The following is a 16,182-nucleotide window of genomic DNA, read 5'->3' on the forward strand; positions in this document are numbered from 1 at the left end:
GTCAATAGGGATGCCAGGAAACTGGTATATTTATTTCCTTTTAAACAATGTCAGCCTCCATATACCTCTCACTTCAGTTGCCCTTTAAATATTCCCCTTGAAAATCAATAGGCAAATTTTGATTGGCTGTTGTAGGGTCCACCCACTTTTTAAATATTCATCCTAGTCACCCAGTGACCAAATGTGCGAAGTTTGAGAACCCTACCATAAACAGTGTAAGAATGGCTGCAGTTTACATTTACCCATTTTAAATGAACGGCTGAAATTTGATTGGCTGTTTTATGCTCCACCCACTTTCCCTGGATTTGTAACAAAGTGACCAACTGTGGCAAGTTTGGAGACTCTAGCTTTATTGCTGTGAGAATGGCAGCCTTTTACATTTTTTCCATTGACTTCAATGGGTGAAATTTGATTGGCTGTTTGCGGTTCTGCCCAGGTGTGCAGAACATATAATCCCAGGTAGTAAGGGATCTGTACACCAAGTTTCCTTGAAATCGGTCAAGGCGCTTTCGAGTGATCATGACTGTGACACACACACACACACGATTTAATATATTTAGATAAATTATAAAGTTGGACACTAATAACTTTTATGTAATTTCTTCTGATATCCATCCTCCTATTTTTACATATGTATTAGCTCGAGTGTGGTGCAAAACTCGCCTGAGGATTGACCTTTCATCAATGGTTCATTAAGTATCCTCTCCCAAATATTCTCTACACGACTTCTCTCTAGTCACAGCATCTATAGATGTGATCATAAAGGGGTCTCATCGCTTTAAATGACTTTTTCCCACAGAAGTTTTGATGCTTGTCTAGGTGCTGTTTTGCATATTTAAAGCGGGCTATTTTGTGACAATGAACCAGTAGTTGCTTTCTTCTGCCAACTTGACCATGCAACCTATTTTTTTCTTTCTTGTGCATCTTGAAACATATAGGACCTTCTTTCTCGGGTCCTTTGACAGTTCATTTGCTTTTCCCATGGCTGAAATGCGCAGGTGAATGTCAAGAACCCCAAATCTCATTTGAATTACCAGAAAGCAAGTCACAGGTGTGGACAATTACTATTAATACCCAATTAACCTGTATGTGTCAGTTTGTGTGTATATTATTAGGCCAACACTTCAGGCAGGGAACACACTTGTCTTTCAGTATTTGCGCGCGTTTTCCTGCATACTTTTTCTGCACACCAAGTGTGTCTCTATGCAGGAAAATGCGCGCATTTTTTCACAGCAGCTGATGTAATTGATACAGAAAACTGACAAAATGTGCAGAATCATGATGCAGAATGTCAGTTTATTTTCTGCGCACAAACAAAATATTAAGTGTGTACTAGCTGTTTCTCAACATTTTATTGGTATGTACCCCTTTTAAAACCCAGTAATCACCAAGTACCCCCTAGCATAGTAAAAATTATCACAAGTACCCCTTGACAAATATATATTTTATTGTAGTACATGATAATTGGTTCTAACCAATTTCCAAGCATTTAATATTGCTTTTAACTATCTAGAATGTTAACTTGGTGTTGTTTAAATAAGATTTATCATTTTCTAAATCTCTAAATTTGTTATTCTTGATTAAGTATATCAAGTCCGAGTACCCCCTGGAACCATCTGAAGTACCCCCTGGGGTACGCGTACCACACGTTGAGAACCTAGGTACTAGCCCATTGATTAACATGAGTTCTCAGTTTTTCTGTGCAGAAAATACGTACGAAAACAGTCAAGTGTGTTCCCTGCCTCAAGGGTATATAAACCTTCGATCGAGGCAATTTGGGTGTTTTAACCCCCTTGGCGGTATGAAAAATACCGCCAGGGGGCAGCGCAGCAGTTTTTTTGAAATTTTTTTTTTTTAAATCATGTAGCGAGCCGAGGGCTCGCTACATGATAGCCGCTGCTCAGCGGCATCCCCCCAGCCCCGCCGATCGCCTCCGGCGATAGGCGATCAGGAAATCCCGTTCAAAGAACGGGATTTCCTGGAGGGCTTCCCCCATCGCCATGGCGACGGGGCAGAATGACGTCACCGACGTCAGCGACGTCGGGACGTCATTGGGAGACCCGATCCACCCCTTGGCGCTGCCTGGCACTGATTGGCCAGGCAGCGCAGGGGTCTGGGGGGGGGGGGGCCGCGCGCCGCACCGGATAGCGGCGATGGGGCGCGCGGCGATCGGGGTGCTGGCGCAGCTAGCAAAGTGCTAGCTGCGTCCAGCAAAAAAAAAATTATGTAAATCGGCCCAGCAGGGCCTGAGCGGCACCCTCCGGCGGCTTACCCCATGTCACACACGGGGTTACCGCCAAGGAGGTTAACTTGTCAGTATGATCTTTAAAACATCATACACAGTGGCATGAAAATGAATGGCTTTATCCAACCGCAAACTATGAATGGAATAGAATGTGTTGGTCATTCATATTTTCTAAAACAACAGGCCAGAATCTCACAAATTCTGCCAGGGTAAGTAAACTCATGAGCACAACTATATACAGTACTGACATGTAGTGTAACGCTTTACCGAGAACATTGCACAAGCCCCATCACTAAGCTTCCATCAGCTGAGGTCACTATCTCATGTCTCTACCAGAACCTAGGGCCAATTTTTAGGGGTGGGGAAGACAACCTACGAGTATGTACAGTAGCGGTGTTTATATTAAAACTATAGGGGATGAAATTGGAGAAATAGTGTATTTTTTTCATTTTTTCCTTGCTTAAATTGCATAGAAAATAAAGTAATTACTAAAAACAAATATCAACCCCTAAAAGCCTAATTGGTGGTGAAAAAACAAGATATAGATCATTTCATTGTGATTAGTAGTGAATAAGCTATTGGCAAATGAAAGGGATGAGCACTGAAAGGTGAAAATCGCTCTTTTCCGTTAGGGTAAAAAACGCTTTGGGGTGAAGTGGTTAAAACAGAAGATGGAAAATTATCTCTTGGGAGATAAGTCAGAAGAAAACGTGAACTGCATATGGGCCCAAGGCCTTAAAGGAAACAACCGAGGACTGCAAAAAAAATAAAAAATAAACACTTACCTGGGGCTTCCTCCAGCCGTCCTGTGCCCATGCCGCAGCTCCGCTCCACGCTAGTGGTCTGGGGTCCCCTCTGGCGCAAGACGCAGACTGCGCCTGCAAAATTCAGAGTCGCCCTGACGTCATCCGGACTGTACTGCACAGGCGAAGTAGTTCTGCGCCTGCGCAGAATAGCCCGGATGACGTCAGTGTGACTCAGTGAGCCGCACAGTGAAATGCACAAAGATTCAGGAAGAAGCTGACCTGGCGAGGTCAGCCTCTGCGCCGGAGCGGACCAGGAGCCAACGGAGCTGCGGCGAGGGTACAGGTCGGTTGCCAGGGGCTGCTGGAGGAAGCCCAAGGTAAGTGGATTTTTTTTTTCCCCTCGGACCTTCCCTTTAATTCATCAAATAGTGTTAATATTACCATGCATGCACAGCGCACAATAATATTACAAAGCACATGGTAGTATTACCATAACATACACGCGTATCTACCGCACAATACGCTCATAGCAAGACCGCAGTACTTTAATAGTGCAGCGGTTATTATGGTAACACGTGCATTACTGTGGTAGCGGTCGTGCTACGAGTGTATCACGCGCTCTGTAATGATATCAGCATGATGGAGATCCCAGATCTACTCACCGACCAAAGCACCTCCTCCTCCCCAAAATTTACTGGACAGGGTGGTCCAACCTAAGAGATGCAACCATGTATGCTAGGACTGGAAAAATCCCAGGAGACAGGTTGTCCATGTGCTTAAAACATTAAAGCTGCTACCTAAGTTCTGAGCTTTTTTTCATTCCTTGGTAGAAAAAATTGTATTTCTGGCTCCCGGTTTGGAAGGACCGACACCTGAATTCCAAAGCAATCTGTTTACCTTAATATACATGTTCCTAGCATCAGCAGACATGTTCTCAGATTTGCCTTCTGCTTGAACCCTTCCCCAGATGCTACAATCAGACGTGAAGCCTCGCGTGTCTTGTTAGACATAATTTCCAAGTGAAACGTTTTCCGCATTCTGAACATGAAAATGGTTTGTCACCAGTGTGCAGTTTCGTATGGTTATTGAGGCCTGCCAATCGGGAAAAACATTTGCCGCACCTGGAACACGAAAAGGGTTTCTCGCCAGTGTGACCCCTCTGGTGTCTAATGAGGTCCGTCGTCGTCTTGAAGGATTTTTCACACTCTGAGCATGGGTAGGGCTTCTCACCGGTGTGCACCCTCTGGTGTCTCACCAGGTCAGTTTTTGTCCTGAATGACTTTCCACACTCACAACATGAAAACGGCTTCTCACCAGTGTGGACCGTATGGTGTCTAATGAGTTCCAACTTTGTTTTGAAGGATTTCCCACATTCCAGACATGGAAACGGCCGCTCCTGCGTGTGTGTCCTGTAATGGACAGCCAGATAAGATTTGTAGGAGAAACATTTACCACATTCCGAACAAGGGAATTTTTTCTTGTCTCTTGTAGTGACTATATCCAATCTATCAGGAGAAAACTGTTCCGACAGACCTGACGATCTGTTTGAAGTCTGAAATCGTCGTGTGATGCAGTCATCTTCTGCAATGTAATCTGGTGATGAAACGAGATGTCCTTCCAAGGTGTTCTCAACATAACGCCCATCTGTTCAAAACAAGTTATTCTTAGTGTTAAAAGAGTAATCATTTTTCATTTCTGCAGTAGGGGAGTGGACTGCAATACATACAAAAGTACAAATGAAATAAGATGTTCAACTATGGCTCCCCAGGTCATGGTCATACTTCAGGTACACTGACTACATTATTATAGTAAAGAAGAAGCAGGGGCATACATCTGATTCATACATTGGTAGCTTGGTGAGAAATGGATATGTCCTTTTCACACAGTAATGAGGGGTTGTTTAAATGGGGTAAAGGCAGAAACAAAACTAGTGAGGTGAGGGAGGGAAGTCCAGAAAGTGGGAGCATGCCTAGAGAAGTCTTGGAACCATACATGGGAAGAGGCTATGAGTCAGGAAATCAAAAATAAAAAGTGGGAAAGGTGCAGTGGAACCATTTAAAGCAACCTTGAATTGAAGGGAAAAATTGAGTTTGATACTCACCTAAATAGAGAGAAGACTCTGGATCCCACAGAGCTTTCCCTGTCCTCATTGCGTCCCCTCGTTCCCCCGCCAGGCCCTTGCTGAAATAATCAGTACTTCTTAAGCCCTCCTTGGAAGGTTTTGGAAATACTTGTGCCCCCAAGAACTTGCAAAGAGTGGATCCGTACAGTGCAAGCACGAACATGCACTTGTGCATGATGCACATTATGGAACCGCTCGCCTTTAGAAGTACTTGGTGACATGTACCTTACCGAAGAGTTTTGAAGGCTTATTTTGACTACCTAGTTGGATTACTTCAACAGGGGGACCTAGCAGTGAAACAAGGGGACACAGAGAGGACTGGGAGTACACTAAGAGGATCCAGAACCTTTCCTCTTAGGGGAGTAAGTAAGTTTTTTTTCTTTTTGTCTTGGTTCAGGTGTCAGTTAAAGGTAAAGCTCAGTAGCTTCAACTGGGCTCTGGGATGAAATCTAAGCCAGTGTTGACATGTACAAAGACTAATAGGAGATAGTATATGTCATATGTAAGATCCATTTTCATTCCTTAATAAAACAAACAAAAAAAATGTTTAAGCCCCTATAGACCCAATAATCATCATATAAAAATACAAAAATGTTATCTCCATTCCTCAGCTCATGGTAAACTTTATCTTTCACCTTGTTTACAGGGAACATGATGTTATACTGAGGAATGGGGATAAGCCTTTCATATGGTGTACAGTATATCCTCCTCATTTGTTGGTACTATGATGTTATACTGAGGGATGGAGATGGGCCTTTCATATGGAGTACAGTATCTCCCCCTCATTTGTTGGTACTGTGATGTTATACTGAGGAATGGAGATGGGCCTTTCATATGGTGTACAGTATCTCCTCCTCATTTGTTGGTGCTATGATATTATACTGAGGAATGGAGATGGGCCTTTCATATGGTGTGCAGTATCTCCTCCTCATTTGTTGGTACTATGGTGTTATACTGAGGAATGGAGATGGGCCTTTCATATGGTGTACAGTATCTCCTCTTCATTTGTTGGTGTTATGATATTATACTGAGGAATGGAGATGGGCCTTTCATATGGTGTACAATATCTCCTCCTCATTTGTTGGTACTATGATGTTATACTGAGAAATGGAGATGGGTATTTCATATGGTGTACAGTATCTCCTCCTCATTTGTTGGTACAATGATGTTATACTGAGGAATGGAGATGTGCCTTTCATATGGTGTACAGTATCTCCTCCTCATTTGTTGGTACTATGATGTTATACTGAGGAATGGAGATGGGCTTTTCATATGGTGTACAGTATCTCCTCCTCATTTGATGGTACTATGATGTTATACTGAGGAATGGAGATGGGCCTTTCATATGGTGTGCAGTATCTCCTCTTCATTTGTTGGTACTATGATGTTATACTGAGGAATGGAGATGGGCCTTTCATATGGTGTACAGTATCTCCTCTTCATTTGTTGGTACTATGATGTTATACTGAGGAATGGAGATGGGCCTTTCATATGCTGTACAGTATCTCCTCTTCATTTGTTGGTACTATGATGTTATACTGAGGAATGGAGATGGGCCTTTCATATGGTGCACAGTATCTCCTCCTCATTTGTTGGTACTATGATGTTACACCAAGAAATTGAGATGAACCTTTCATGATGATGTGAAGCTTAGCTAATTTTTTTTTATCTCTTTAAATACTTTAACCCTTGAAATGAAATAAAAATGTAAACCCAACATTTAATCCATATGACTTACCGTTGCCAATGTCCAAAGAGGATTCCTCCCCTTTAACGGTCCTCATTATTTCATCTTCTTCAGTAGACTTATGATCGCCCATCAAATATATCTCTTCTTCTTCCTCTTTAACCACAACTTTAATATCAAAAAGTTGTTTAGTCTAAACCAATAAAAAGATAAATGCAATCTTACAAAAGTGTATATTGAGAAATGGAGTCAACAAACAAAATATAACAAAATATAACAGAAGTATCACAGCTGCCAGCTATGGAATATGTACCTTTTGTGTCACTGAACAGGCCATGCACAGGTGAAATCACTGACAAGAGCTTACTGTCAGTTGCATAGCTGAATATTAATGCTTTCTGGCAGAGAAAGAAGAAAAGAAACACAGCATAGGTATTTGTATGCTAGCCACTGTACATACACATGTCTATATCATCAGGAGGTTGATGCACAAAGCAGAGGTAACCTTATGGTGCGCAGTCAGACCATGGAAATATTACAGTTATTACTGTAAGCAGTGTACTGCTAGTTACACTATTAGCACGACCCGCGGTACCCAAGTACTCCGTGCATTACTATGGCATGTTACGCTCATCACCATAGCAACACTCACGTTACTTCAGCACTGCGGGTTGGACTAATAGTGTAACTCGTGGTACACTGTTGGAGGTAGTAACGGCAGTACTGTCATTAACTTTCTGCGCCCAACTATATTACCGCAGCTACGAGCATTAACCTCCATGTCACTTAAGGTTCCCTTAAACTTTTTTTTAGGGCTTGTTCCCACTGGGTGCCATGTCCCTTTCCAAATCGGACATGGCACCCCCTGCTGCTGGGAAGCCGCAATTTAAACACTATGCTATAGGGATTCGTATGCGTGCTACGAAAAATGCTGCATGCCACCCAGAATCAACCGGCAGGCCATTGACGAAACATGCAGCGTTTCCCCGTCCAGCTCAGATGCAGGAAAACGCTACATATTTGAACCTAGTGGAAATGTTCCCTTACAGACTCTATCACCAGAAGAGATGTGCGTGGGCAGGACACAGGCCTTGGGTCAGGTCAGGCCCCCTGCGTTGCTGGCAGGGCAGATAGTGTTTTCTGTATTATACGGAGGGATCCTAGCCAAGGCAGCCGGTGTCATCTGTAGCAGCTGGGAGGAATTAGGACTAAACCTTCCAGTGGGCTACCAGCAGGTATGGAGGTCCAGATGTACGCAGTCTGGTTAGAACAAGATGAGATGTTGGAACCAGAGGTGACGAGACTGAGGCTGAGTGCTGCACAGAGTCACCAGCAGACATGTGACAAGACATTTGAGACTTATTCCAAGATACGACCCTCGTTTCCATCTACCTGAGAATGCTGGTCATCTTGTGTACAATCTTGGGAACCATGAGAACCTGTACGTCTTTCTGGGGGGTTTCTGTTGCTGGTTGACTTTATCATGATGTTCTTGTGTAGTTCCTTCTGCCTTCCTGATAATATCCTCTCTTCCATCACACAGTCAGTTTCATCCTCGTGTTTCTTTTCTTCCTTAACAATTATCTTAAAATTCTTCAAGTCTGCTCTGTGAACCTTTATCAAGAATATATATCGTCATGAACATTTCAGCTAATGGCCAGTATTAATGCTGCAATTAATAATGGAAAACAAAAACTGTCTCTGGTTATTAAGCAAGTTTCTACCTGATAATGGAGGGGGATGGTGGGATCTTCCTGTGGACAATCCTGGGAATAAAGAGGACCTGTACATCTCTCTGGTGGGTTCCTGTTACTGGATCCATCTGTAGGAAACACACACGCTGACTGAATACATTGGGCCTGATTCACAAAGCGGTGATAACTCAGTTATCACTCCTAAAAGAGTTTAGGCATGATAACCTTTGCACTAGCAGAGTTATCACTGCTTTGTGCTGCTGATCGCGCGCGCAAAGTCCCATAGGGCTTAATGGGCGCGGCGTGCGCGCCTGCACAATTGCGTGCGCAAAGTTAGCTTCGCGCGAGTTGCTTCAGATCACATAAAGGGCTTTTCACAGGCGTGCAAAGTGTTTGCACCGCTTTGTGAATCAGGCCCATTGTCTGTTTGTGTTTATCACGTGATGGGAGGGATGAAGGTGGACCCTCCGTACTGCTCTCTCCTCTAAAAGAAATTAAAGTCTACTCTTACCCGGTGGTGTGGGGGGTGGCTGTTTCTCCATCACAGCCTCCTTGTAGAGGTCCTCGTGTCCTTCTATATACTTCCCCTCCACCACATAAGAGTAGATGGTGACATCCTGACACCTTATAGGAACCTGATACACACAATGATACAATCATCACCCAGATACATTCCTTAATGTTACAGGATAGTGTCCCATAATTTACCAGTACTGCTCACCTGACTTTCTCTGTTAACTCTACAGTACTTCTATTTTAGTTTTATGCAGAGGTAATGGAGTGATGTTTGGATGGCCCACTTAGTGGCTGGTAGGTGTTTACTTTTATAATCCTGTACAAAAAGAAAACAAAGAATTTTAACAATCTATTTTAGACACACCAAATCCGCTTCACCAAATTATCTTTGATTCTTATTAATAGATAGAGAGATGTCCTGTGACCTCCCAGAATCCTCCTCACCAATTAAGATACACTTAATAAATCCTCTTCACCTAATTAGTTCTCATTAAAGCAGACCGAAACTCTTCCACAGCAGACAAGAAGAACACATATAGTTGAGAAATTCACTATCTTTGTCTTTAGAGAGATTAGCCTGTCTAATAAGGCCTTATCAGCAAGCAATCAGCAAGTGTAAATCAGGGCTGTGAGCTGTGTCTGAACTGTGCCAAGGTAGCCTTTTTCTGTGCTAATCTGTATACATATTTAAAGTTAACTCTTTCTGTGCTCCCAGAACGTAAACAATGCATACTTTTTGTAAGATTTCTATAAGTTGTAATGTAGAAATGTTTTTATTTAAAGGTTATTATGCTGTTGCTTTTCTTTACGAGCAGAGAGGAAGTTCTGAGTTTAGGTCCGCTTTAACAGAGAGAAGAGTGACATTATGTGACTTCCCAAATTCTTCTTCAACTCTCTGATAAGGTGTGTTTTATTAATAGGAATAAAAGTGATGTCGCGTGACCTCTCAGGATCCTCTTCAGTTCTCCGTTCAGATGGGTGTTTAATGGGTAGAGATAAATGTGAACTCACGTAACCTCCCAGAATCCTCTTCACCTCTCTGGTCAGATGTGAGTTTTAATCAATATAGAGTGATGTCATGTGATCTCCCAGAGTCCGCCTCAACTCTCTGGTCAGGTGTGGGTTTTTATTAAAAGAGACAAGAGTGATGTCATGTGACCTCCTAGAATTTTCCTAATCTGTCTTATAAGGGACTAGGCAGAGTTATGAAGCAGCACGCTGGGCAGTGCTGCTAAGGGTGGAAGCCAATCTGAACTAATGCTAGCAGAAGCAGGTACACTGCTCTCTGCGCTACTCTATCTGGAGGGAACAAAGGCTAACTACAGCTAGTGTGTGGATGGGAGAGAGACTGGGGGCCTGGGAATTCCTAGTTATGGCCCTGCTAAGGGAGCAGCTCCCTGTGTATGTAGCGTGGGGGGAGCCCAGAATCCTCGATTGCCTCTCTTCAGTTTTGCCTCCGCACACCTTATAAAGCAGTGCAGTGGTAACGAGTGGAGGTGAGTATCATCTCCTTCACCTTTGTTCCCAAAGTGAGGAGGAAGGGTAGCGCATGGTGTCAGGGGTGTTAGGGATGCAGGATAGTTTGTAGTTAGTTATGTCCGATAGTTGTCTTCTGTTGGAAGGCTGGATTAAGTTTATCACAGAACACAGAAGGAACATGGAGAGCACACGCCACAGATGGGGAACACAGAAGGAACATGGAGCGCACACGCCACAGATGGGGAATACAGAAGGAACATGGAGTGCACACGCCACAGATGGGGAACACAGAAGGAACATGGAGAGCACACGCCACAGATGGGGAACACAGAAGGAACATGGAGCGCACATGCCACAGATGGGGAACACAGAAGGAACATGGAGTGCACACGCCACAGATGGGGAACACAGAAGGAACATAGAGTGCACACGCCACAGATGGGGAACACAGAAGGAATGTATATTTTGCCTGGGGAATCTGACACTATTTGAGACGACAACGTATTAGGGGATCTGGCCTCCATAGGGAGTGGCAGTGTGGAGGGATCTGTAGAACTGCATATTATAGGGGCCCTGAGGACACCCTATCCCTTCAGCACAAAGAGATGTCACTAGATGAATGAAGATCCAGCCCCTGGAATATACACTATATAGACAAGAAAAAGGCTGTGGAAGAACCTCCTCTCAGCCTGTAGTAATAATAACATTGGAATACAAAAATATAAATAATATCTTATTACCTCTACTTCTGCCAGTTCCAACAAATGTCTCCTCTGTACTTCCTTCCTTCCACTTCCCCTCAAAACAAAAACTTCCTGTCAATGTCCCACCTCCCTGTCTATGCCTGACATCACTTCCTGTCTGAGTTTAACCCTTTCCTGGTGGTGCATTTCACATTTTTCTCTTTGTGCCTAACTTTTCTTTCTCTGTCTATATTTATTTATTTGTAGTTTTAAACATTTTATTAAAGCTTGCAAGTTTAACAAAAGGGCAATGTGGAAGCCCATAACAAAGGGAGGTACAGTATATCAAATATAAATAACAGTCTATAACACAACAACATCTAACAAGATATTTATTTCCTTTTAAACAATACTAGTTACCTGGAAGTCCTGCTGATCTCTGTGGCCACGTTCACAGTGGAGCGGTGTAAAAGCTGCTTTGTAACGCTGCTTACCATACTGCAATGCATCACCAATGCAATGTTCACAGCGGGTGCGTTGGGGTATAATGGGTCACGGTTACCGAAACACACGTGTTAACATTAACAGTGAAGCATGCTTCTCATTGACTGTATGCTTCATTGTACCCGAAGCAGCATGATAACGCGCCACATCACTTTACAAACTGTTATGTTGCATTCCTACTGTCACAGGGAACGCAATGATCACCTAGAACGTGCCCTTAGGCTGCAGCAGTATCTGACTCATACACCTGAAACAAGCATGCAGATTATTCAAGCTCCCTGAGACTTTGCCTGGTACATACATCCAATTTTGATTGGTCAATTGGGGGTAGCAGGACAGAGGAGGGGATGTGCAGTGGTGGTAGGCAGGGCTGGGCCGAGGCAGAGGCTGGAGAGGCTCCAGCCTTAGGGCGCAGTGTTGGAGGGGGCGCACAATTCATTCAGTTGTCATTCCCAATTGTGTTTGAAGCAGAAAGAAATAGGAAAAGGGGATACATGGCAGTGACTGCAAGTCAGATAACTAGAGATTACGGTATTGGGGAGGTTGGGGGCCCTGGGGCGCCTCTTAGTCTAGTAGCAATCAGTGTGTGACGGCTGGGGCGGAGGGATGGAGGGGCGCACTTTGGTGTCTCAGCCTTGGGTGCTGAAGGACCTTGTCCCAGCTCTGGTGGTAGGAGGTCAGAGGAGGGGATGTGCAGTGGGGGACTGGGGTAGTAGGACTTAGGAGGGGATGTGCAATGGGGGTAGTAGGACAGAGGAGGGGATGTGCAATGGGGGTAGTAGGACAGAGGATGGGATGTGCAGTGGTGATAGGACAGAGGAGGGGATGTGCAATGGAGGTAGCAGGACAGATGAGAGGATGTTGTACAGTGGGTGTAGTAGGACAGAGGAGAGGATGTGCAGTGGCGATAGGACAGAGGAGGGATTGTGCAGTGGTGATCGGAGGACCAAGGAGGGGGATGTGCAGTGGGGGTAGTAGGAGAGAGGAGGGGATGTGCAGTGGTGATAGGAGGACAGAAGAGTGTATGTGCAGTAGTGATAGGAGGACAGAGGAAGGGGATGTGCAGTTGTAGTAGGAGAGAAGAGTGGATTACAGAGAAGTAGATGGGCAGTGGTGATAGGAGGACAGGGGGGGGGGGGTGCACTGGTGGTTGGAGGACAGAGGAGGGAATGTTCAATGGTGGTAGGACAAAGCAGTGGATGTGCAGTGGTGATAGGACAGAGGAGGGGATTTGCAATGGGGGTAGTAGGACAGAGGAGGGGATGTGCAGTGGTGATAGGACAGAGGAGGGGGTGTGCAATAGAGGTAGCAGGACAGATGAGGGAAAGTACAGTTGTGGTAGGAGGTCAGAGGAGGGGGATGTGCAGTGGGTGTAGTAGGACAGAGGAAAGGATGTGCAGTGGTGATAGGACAGAGGAGGGATTGTGCAGTGGTGATGGGAGGACAGAGGAGAGGGATGTGCAATGGGGGTAGTAGTAGGAGATAGTAGGACAGAGGAGGGGATGTGCAGTGGGGGGGGGGCAGAGCAGGAGATGTGCAATGGGGGTAGTAGGACAGAGGAGGGGATGTGCAGTGGTGATAGGAGACAGAGGAGGGGATATGCAGTGGTAGTAGGAGGACAGAGGAGTGGATGTGCAGTGTGTGTGTGTGGGGGGGGGGGCAGAGGAGGGGATGTGCAGTGGAGGTAGTAGGGCAGAGGAATGGATGTGCAGTGATGATAGGACAGAGGAGTGGATGTGCAGTGGTGATAAGACAGAGGAGAGGATGTGTAGTGGTATGACATTGGAGTGGATGTGCAGTGGTGAAAAGACAGAGGAGAAGCTGTGCAGTGGGGGGGGGGGGGGGGGGAGGAGTCCAAGAGGATGGGATGTGCAGTCATGATAGGACAGAGGAGAGGATGTGCAATGGTGTTATGACATTGGAGTGGATGTGCAGTGGTGATAAGACAGAAAAGAGGATGTGCAGTGGGGGGAGGACAGAGGAGGTAATGTGCAGTGGTGATAGGACAGAGGAGTTGATGTGCATTGAGGGGGGGGGGAGAAAAGAGGAAGGGATGTGTAGTGAAGGTAGTAAGACAGAGGAGTGGAGGTGTTGTGGTGATAAGACAGAGGAAAGGCTGTGCAGTGGAGGAGGGTAGAGGAAGGGATGTGAAGTGGTGATAGGAGGACAGAAGAGTGGATGTGCAGTGGTAATAGGACAGATAGGGGATGTGCAGTGGGGGAAAGAGAACAGAGGAAGGGATGTGCAGTGGAGGTAGTGGGCAGAGGAGTGGATGTGCAGTGGTGATTTGACAGAGGAAGGGATGTGAAGTGGTGATAGGAGGAGAGGAGTGGATGTGCAGTGGTAATAGGACAGAGAAGGGGATGTTCAGTGGGGGAAAGAGGACAGAGGAAGGTATGTGCAGTGGCGGTAGTAGGCAGAGGAGTGGATGTGCAGTGGTGATTTGACAGAAGAGGGGATGTGCAGTGGGGGAAAGAGGACAGAGGAAGGGATGTGCAGTGGAGGTAGTAGGCAGAGGAGTGGATGTGCAGTGGTGAAAGGACAGAGGTTTGGATGTGCAGCGGAGGGAGGAGGACAGAGGAGGGGGTTGAAAAAGACCATTCTGATCATCCTTACCTGGTCACCAAAACCTGCTGCTCCCTCATGCACCACCCCATCCATATTCTTCTCCTCTCCACAGCACAGCAGAGTATACAGTTGTTACACTGATCTAATGTGCGTACTCAACAATCATTGTGGCAGTTCCATCTTGGCTAAGCAATTTTCCCTACTCCTTATCACCAAAGACCGCCGTTTCCCATGTCATTCGGCATTTTTGCTAGCAAATTGTAAAGCTATTTCAGCAGTGATTCAGTATTTTTGTTGCAATTTTATTTAGTGCTAGTGATTATAAAAGGAATGCGATTTGAGTTTTCCATTTTTTATTTTGGTAGTTCAGGTAGTAAAATCGCTGCAAAACCGCTTCTGCAAAGCCATTTTGAAGTGATCCAATACTTAACACCGAATCACAATCATAATTGCATTAAATAATGATTGCAATTTTTTGATATCGCAATCAATCCAGTGGGCTCATCACCATCAACTTTCATTGGCATAGCGATTTTTGGAATCGCTGGTGATCATCAGTGGATCCGTATCTCTGCTGTAATTGCTCTAGTGGGCCATAGCCTAGTCTGATAAATGCTTTAGCATCTGTTGGCAGTCAGGCTAGTAAATAGAACTGTGATAAGCAGCAGAAAAACAGGGGAGCAGAGTACAATTGGACAGAGCTGAAATTATTCCCATTTTGATTTCAGTTGATTTGCGATTTTACCTGACATGAAACATTTTGTTTTATTTTATTTTTGCAAATTTCAAAAATTTGCAAAGAGAACTTTATTGAGAAAACAAGTGCAAAACGTACACAGAAAGAAAACAAAAATGTACAGCGTTCCCAAATATGTAGAACTTTATATATATATATATATATATATATATATATATATTTTTTTTTTTGTTTATTTTGTTATCCTCTGTTTATCTTACACAGGGGTAAAGAAACAAAGATGGGGAAAAAAACGGGAATGTTCCATTTACACTATAAACTCCTGCAAGTATAGCATTGGCAACATCAGTCTCACCACACAGCTGGTCAATTTTGACCTGTAAGCATAAACTGCAGGTCTCACCCCCTCATCCATCGTCCCAGCACCCCAGGGGCAGTGGGTACCATTGTATCAGGCCTGAAGGTGGCGCCACTGTTAATGAAATAGAAAGATTCCAGGCAGGAAGAGGATGGAGGATTATTATTTAGTATTTATATAGCGCTGACATATTCCACAGCGCTGCACATAGTACATTGTCTTGTCACTTAACTGTCCCTCAGAGGGGCTCACAATCTAATCCCTACCATAGTCTTATGTCTTATGTATGTATCGTGTAGTGCATGTATCATAGTCTAGGACCAATTTAGGGGGAAGCCAATTAACTTATCTGTTTGTTTTTGGGATGAGGGAGGGAACTGGAATACATGGAGGAAACCCATGCAGACACGGAGAGAACATACAAACTCCATGCAGATAGTTCCCTGGCTGGGATTTGAACTGGAGAGAACCAACACTGCAAGGCGAGAGTGCTAATCACTACGCCACTGTGCTGCCAGAATGTTGGATGTGGGCTTTGACATTTTCAAACATGGCTGCTACCATGGACAGAATATCAGTTCACAGAGTCTATACCTACAGTGCAAATCTGCCTGATGATGATAAGGTGGCTCCCTCCCCTCCCTCCTTCCCTATGCAGAGTCCTGATGAGACTATAAATGAGAGGTTACTCAACCATCTCTCTGTATTCCACTGATGACATCTCCCTTTAGTTGGAGGCACCACTAGCTACTTAATACGGAGGTTCCTCTAGCTACCTATGACAAGCAAAGGAACTAAGGGAAAAGTGACAGCTGGGCCAGCCAGCACACTTGCGGTGTTTGTAGGTTCCTGTAGGGTGAGGTCTAGGGTGCTAGGACATCTG

At 44.7% G+C, this 16,182-nt stretch overlaps 1 protein-coding gene across 1 annotated transcript; it reads right to left on the bottom strand.

The window, feature by feature from the left end:
• Positions 1–2,157: 2,157 nt before the first annotated feature.
• On the bottom strand, positions 2,158–11,288 carry LOC137534857 (zinc finger protein 79-like). The gene is made up of 7 exons (XM_068256529.1): positions 11,230–11,288; positions 9,216–9,326; positions 9,006–9,129; positions 8,525–8,622; positions 8,193–8,414; positions 6,852–6,993; positions 2,158–4,635 (listed from the first exon to the last, which is right to left on the bottom strand). Exons 3-7 carry the CDS (start codon positions 9,034–9,036, stop codon positions 3,968–3,970), a joined length of 1,161 nt encoding a protein of 386 aa, XP_068112630.1. The 5' UTR covers positions 9,037–9,129; positions 9,216–9,326; positions 11,230–11,288; the 3' UTR covers positions 2,158–3,967.
• Positions 11,289–16,182: the final 4,894 nt, after the last annotated feature.

Source organism: Hyperolius riggenbachi, chromosome 10, assembly GCF_040937935.1.
Source record: "Hyperolius riggenbachi isolate aHypRig1 chromosome 10, aHypRig1.pri, whole genome shotgun sequence".
NCBI classification, from domain to species: Eukaryota; Metazoa; Chordata; class Amphibia; order Anura; family Hyperoliidae; genus Hyperolius; species Hyperolius riggenbachi.

Excerpts from the sequence above, each read along its gene's own strand:
- LOC137534857 (XM_068256529.1), bottom strand. The coding sequence starts at position 9,036 with ATGGAGAAACAGCCACCCCCCACACCACCGG. Across the intron at positions 8,623-9,005 it reads GCCACCCCCCACACCACCGG|ATGGATCCAGTAACAGGAAC; the intron begins GTAAGAGTAGAC and ends TGTTTCCTACAG. Across the intron at positions 4,636-6,851 it reads CTCTTTGGACATTGGCAACG|ATGGGCGTTATGTTGAGAAC; the intron begins GTAAGTCATATG and ends TGTTTTGAACAG.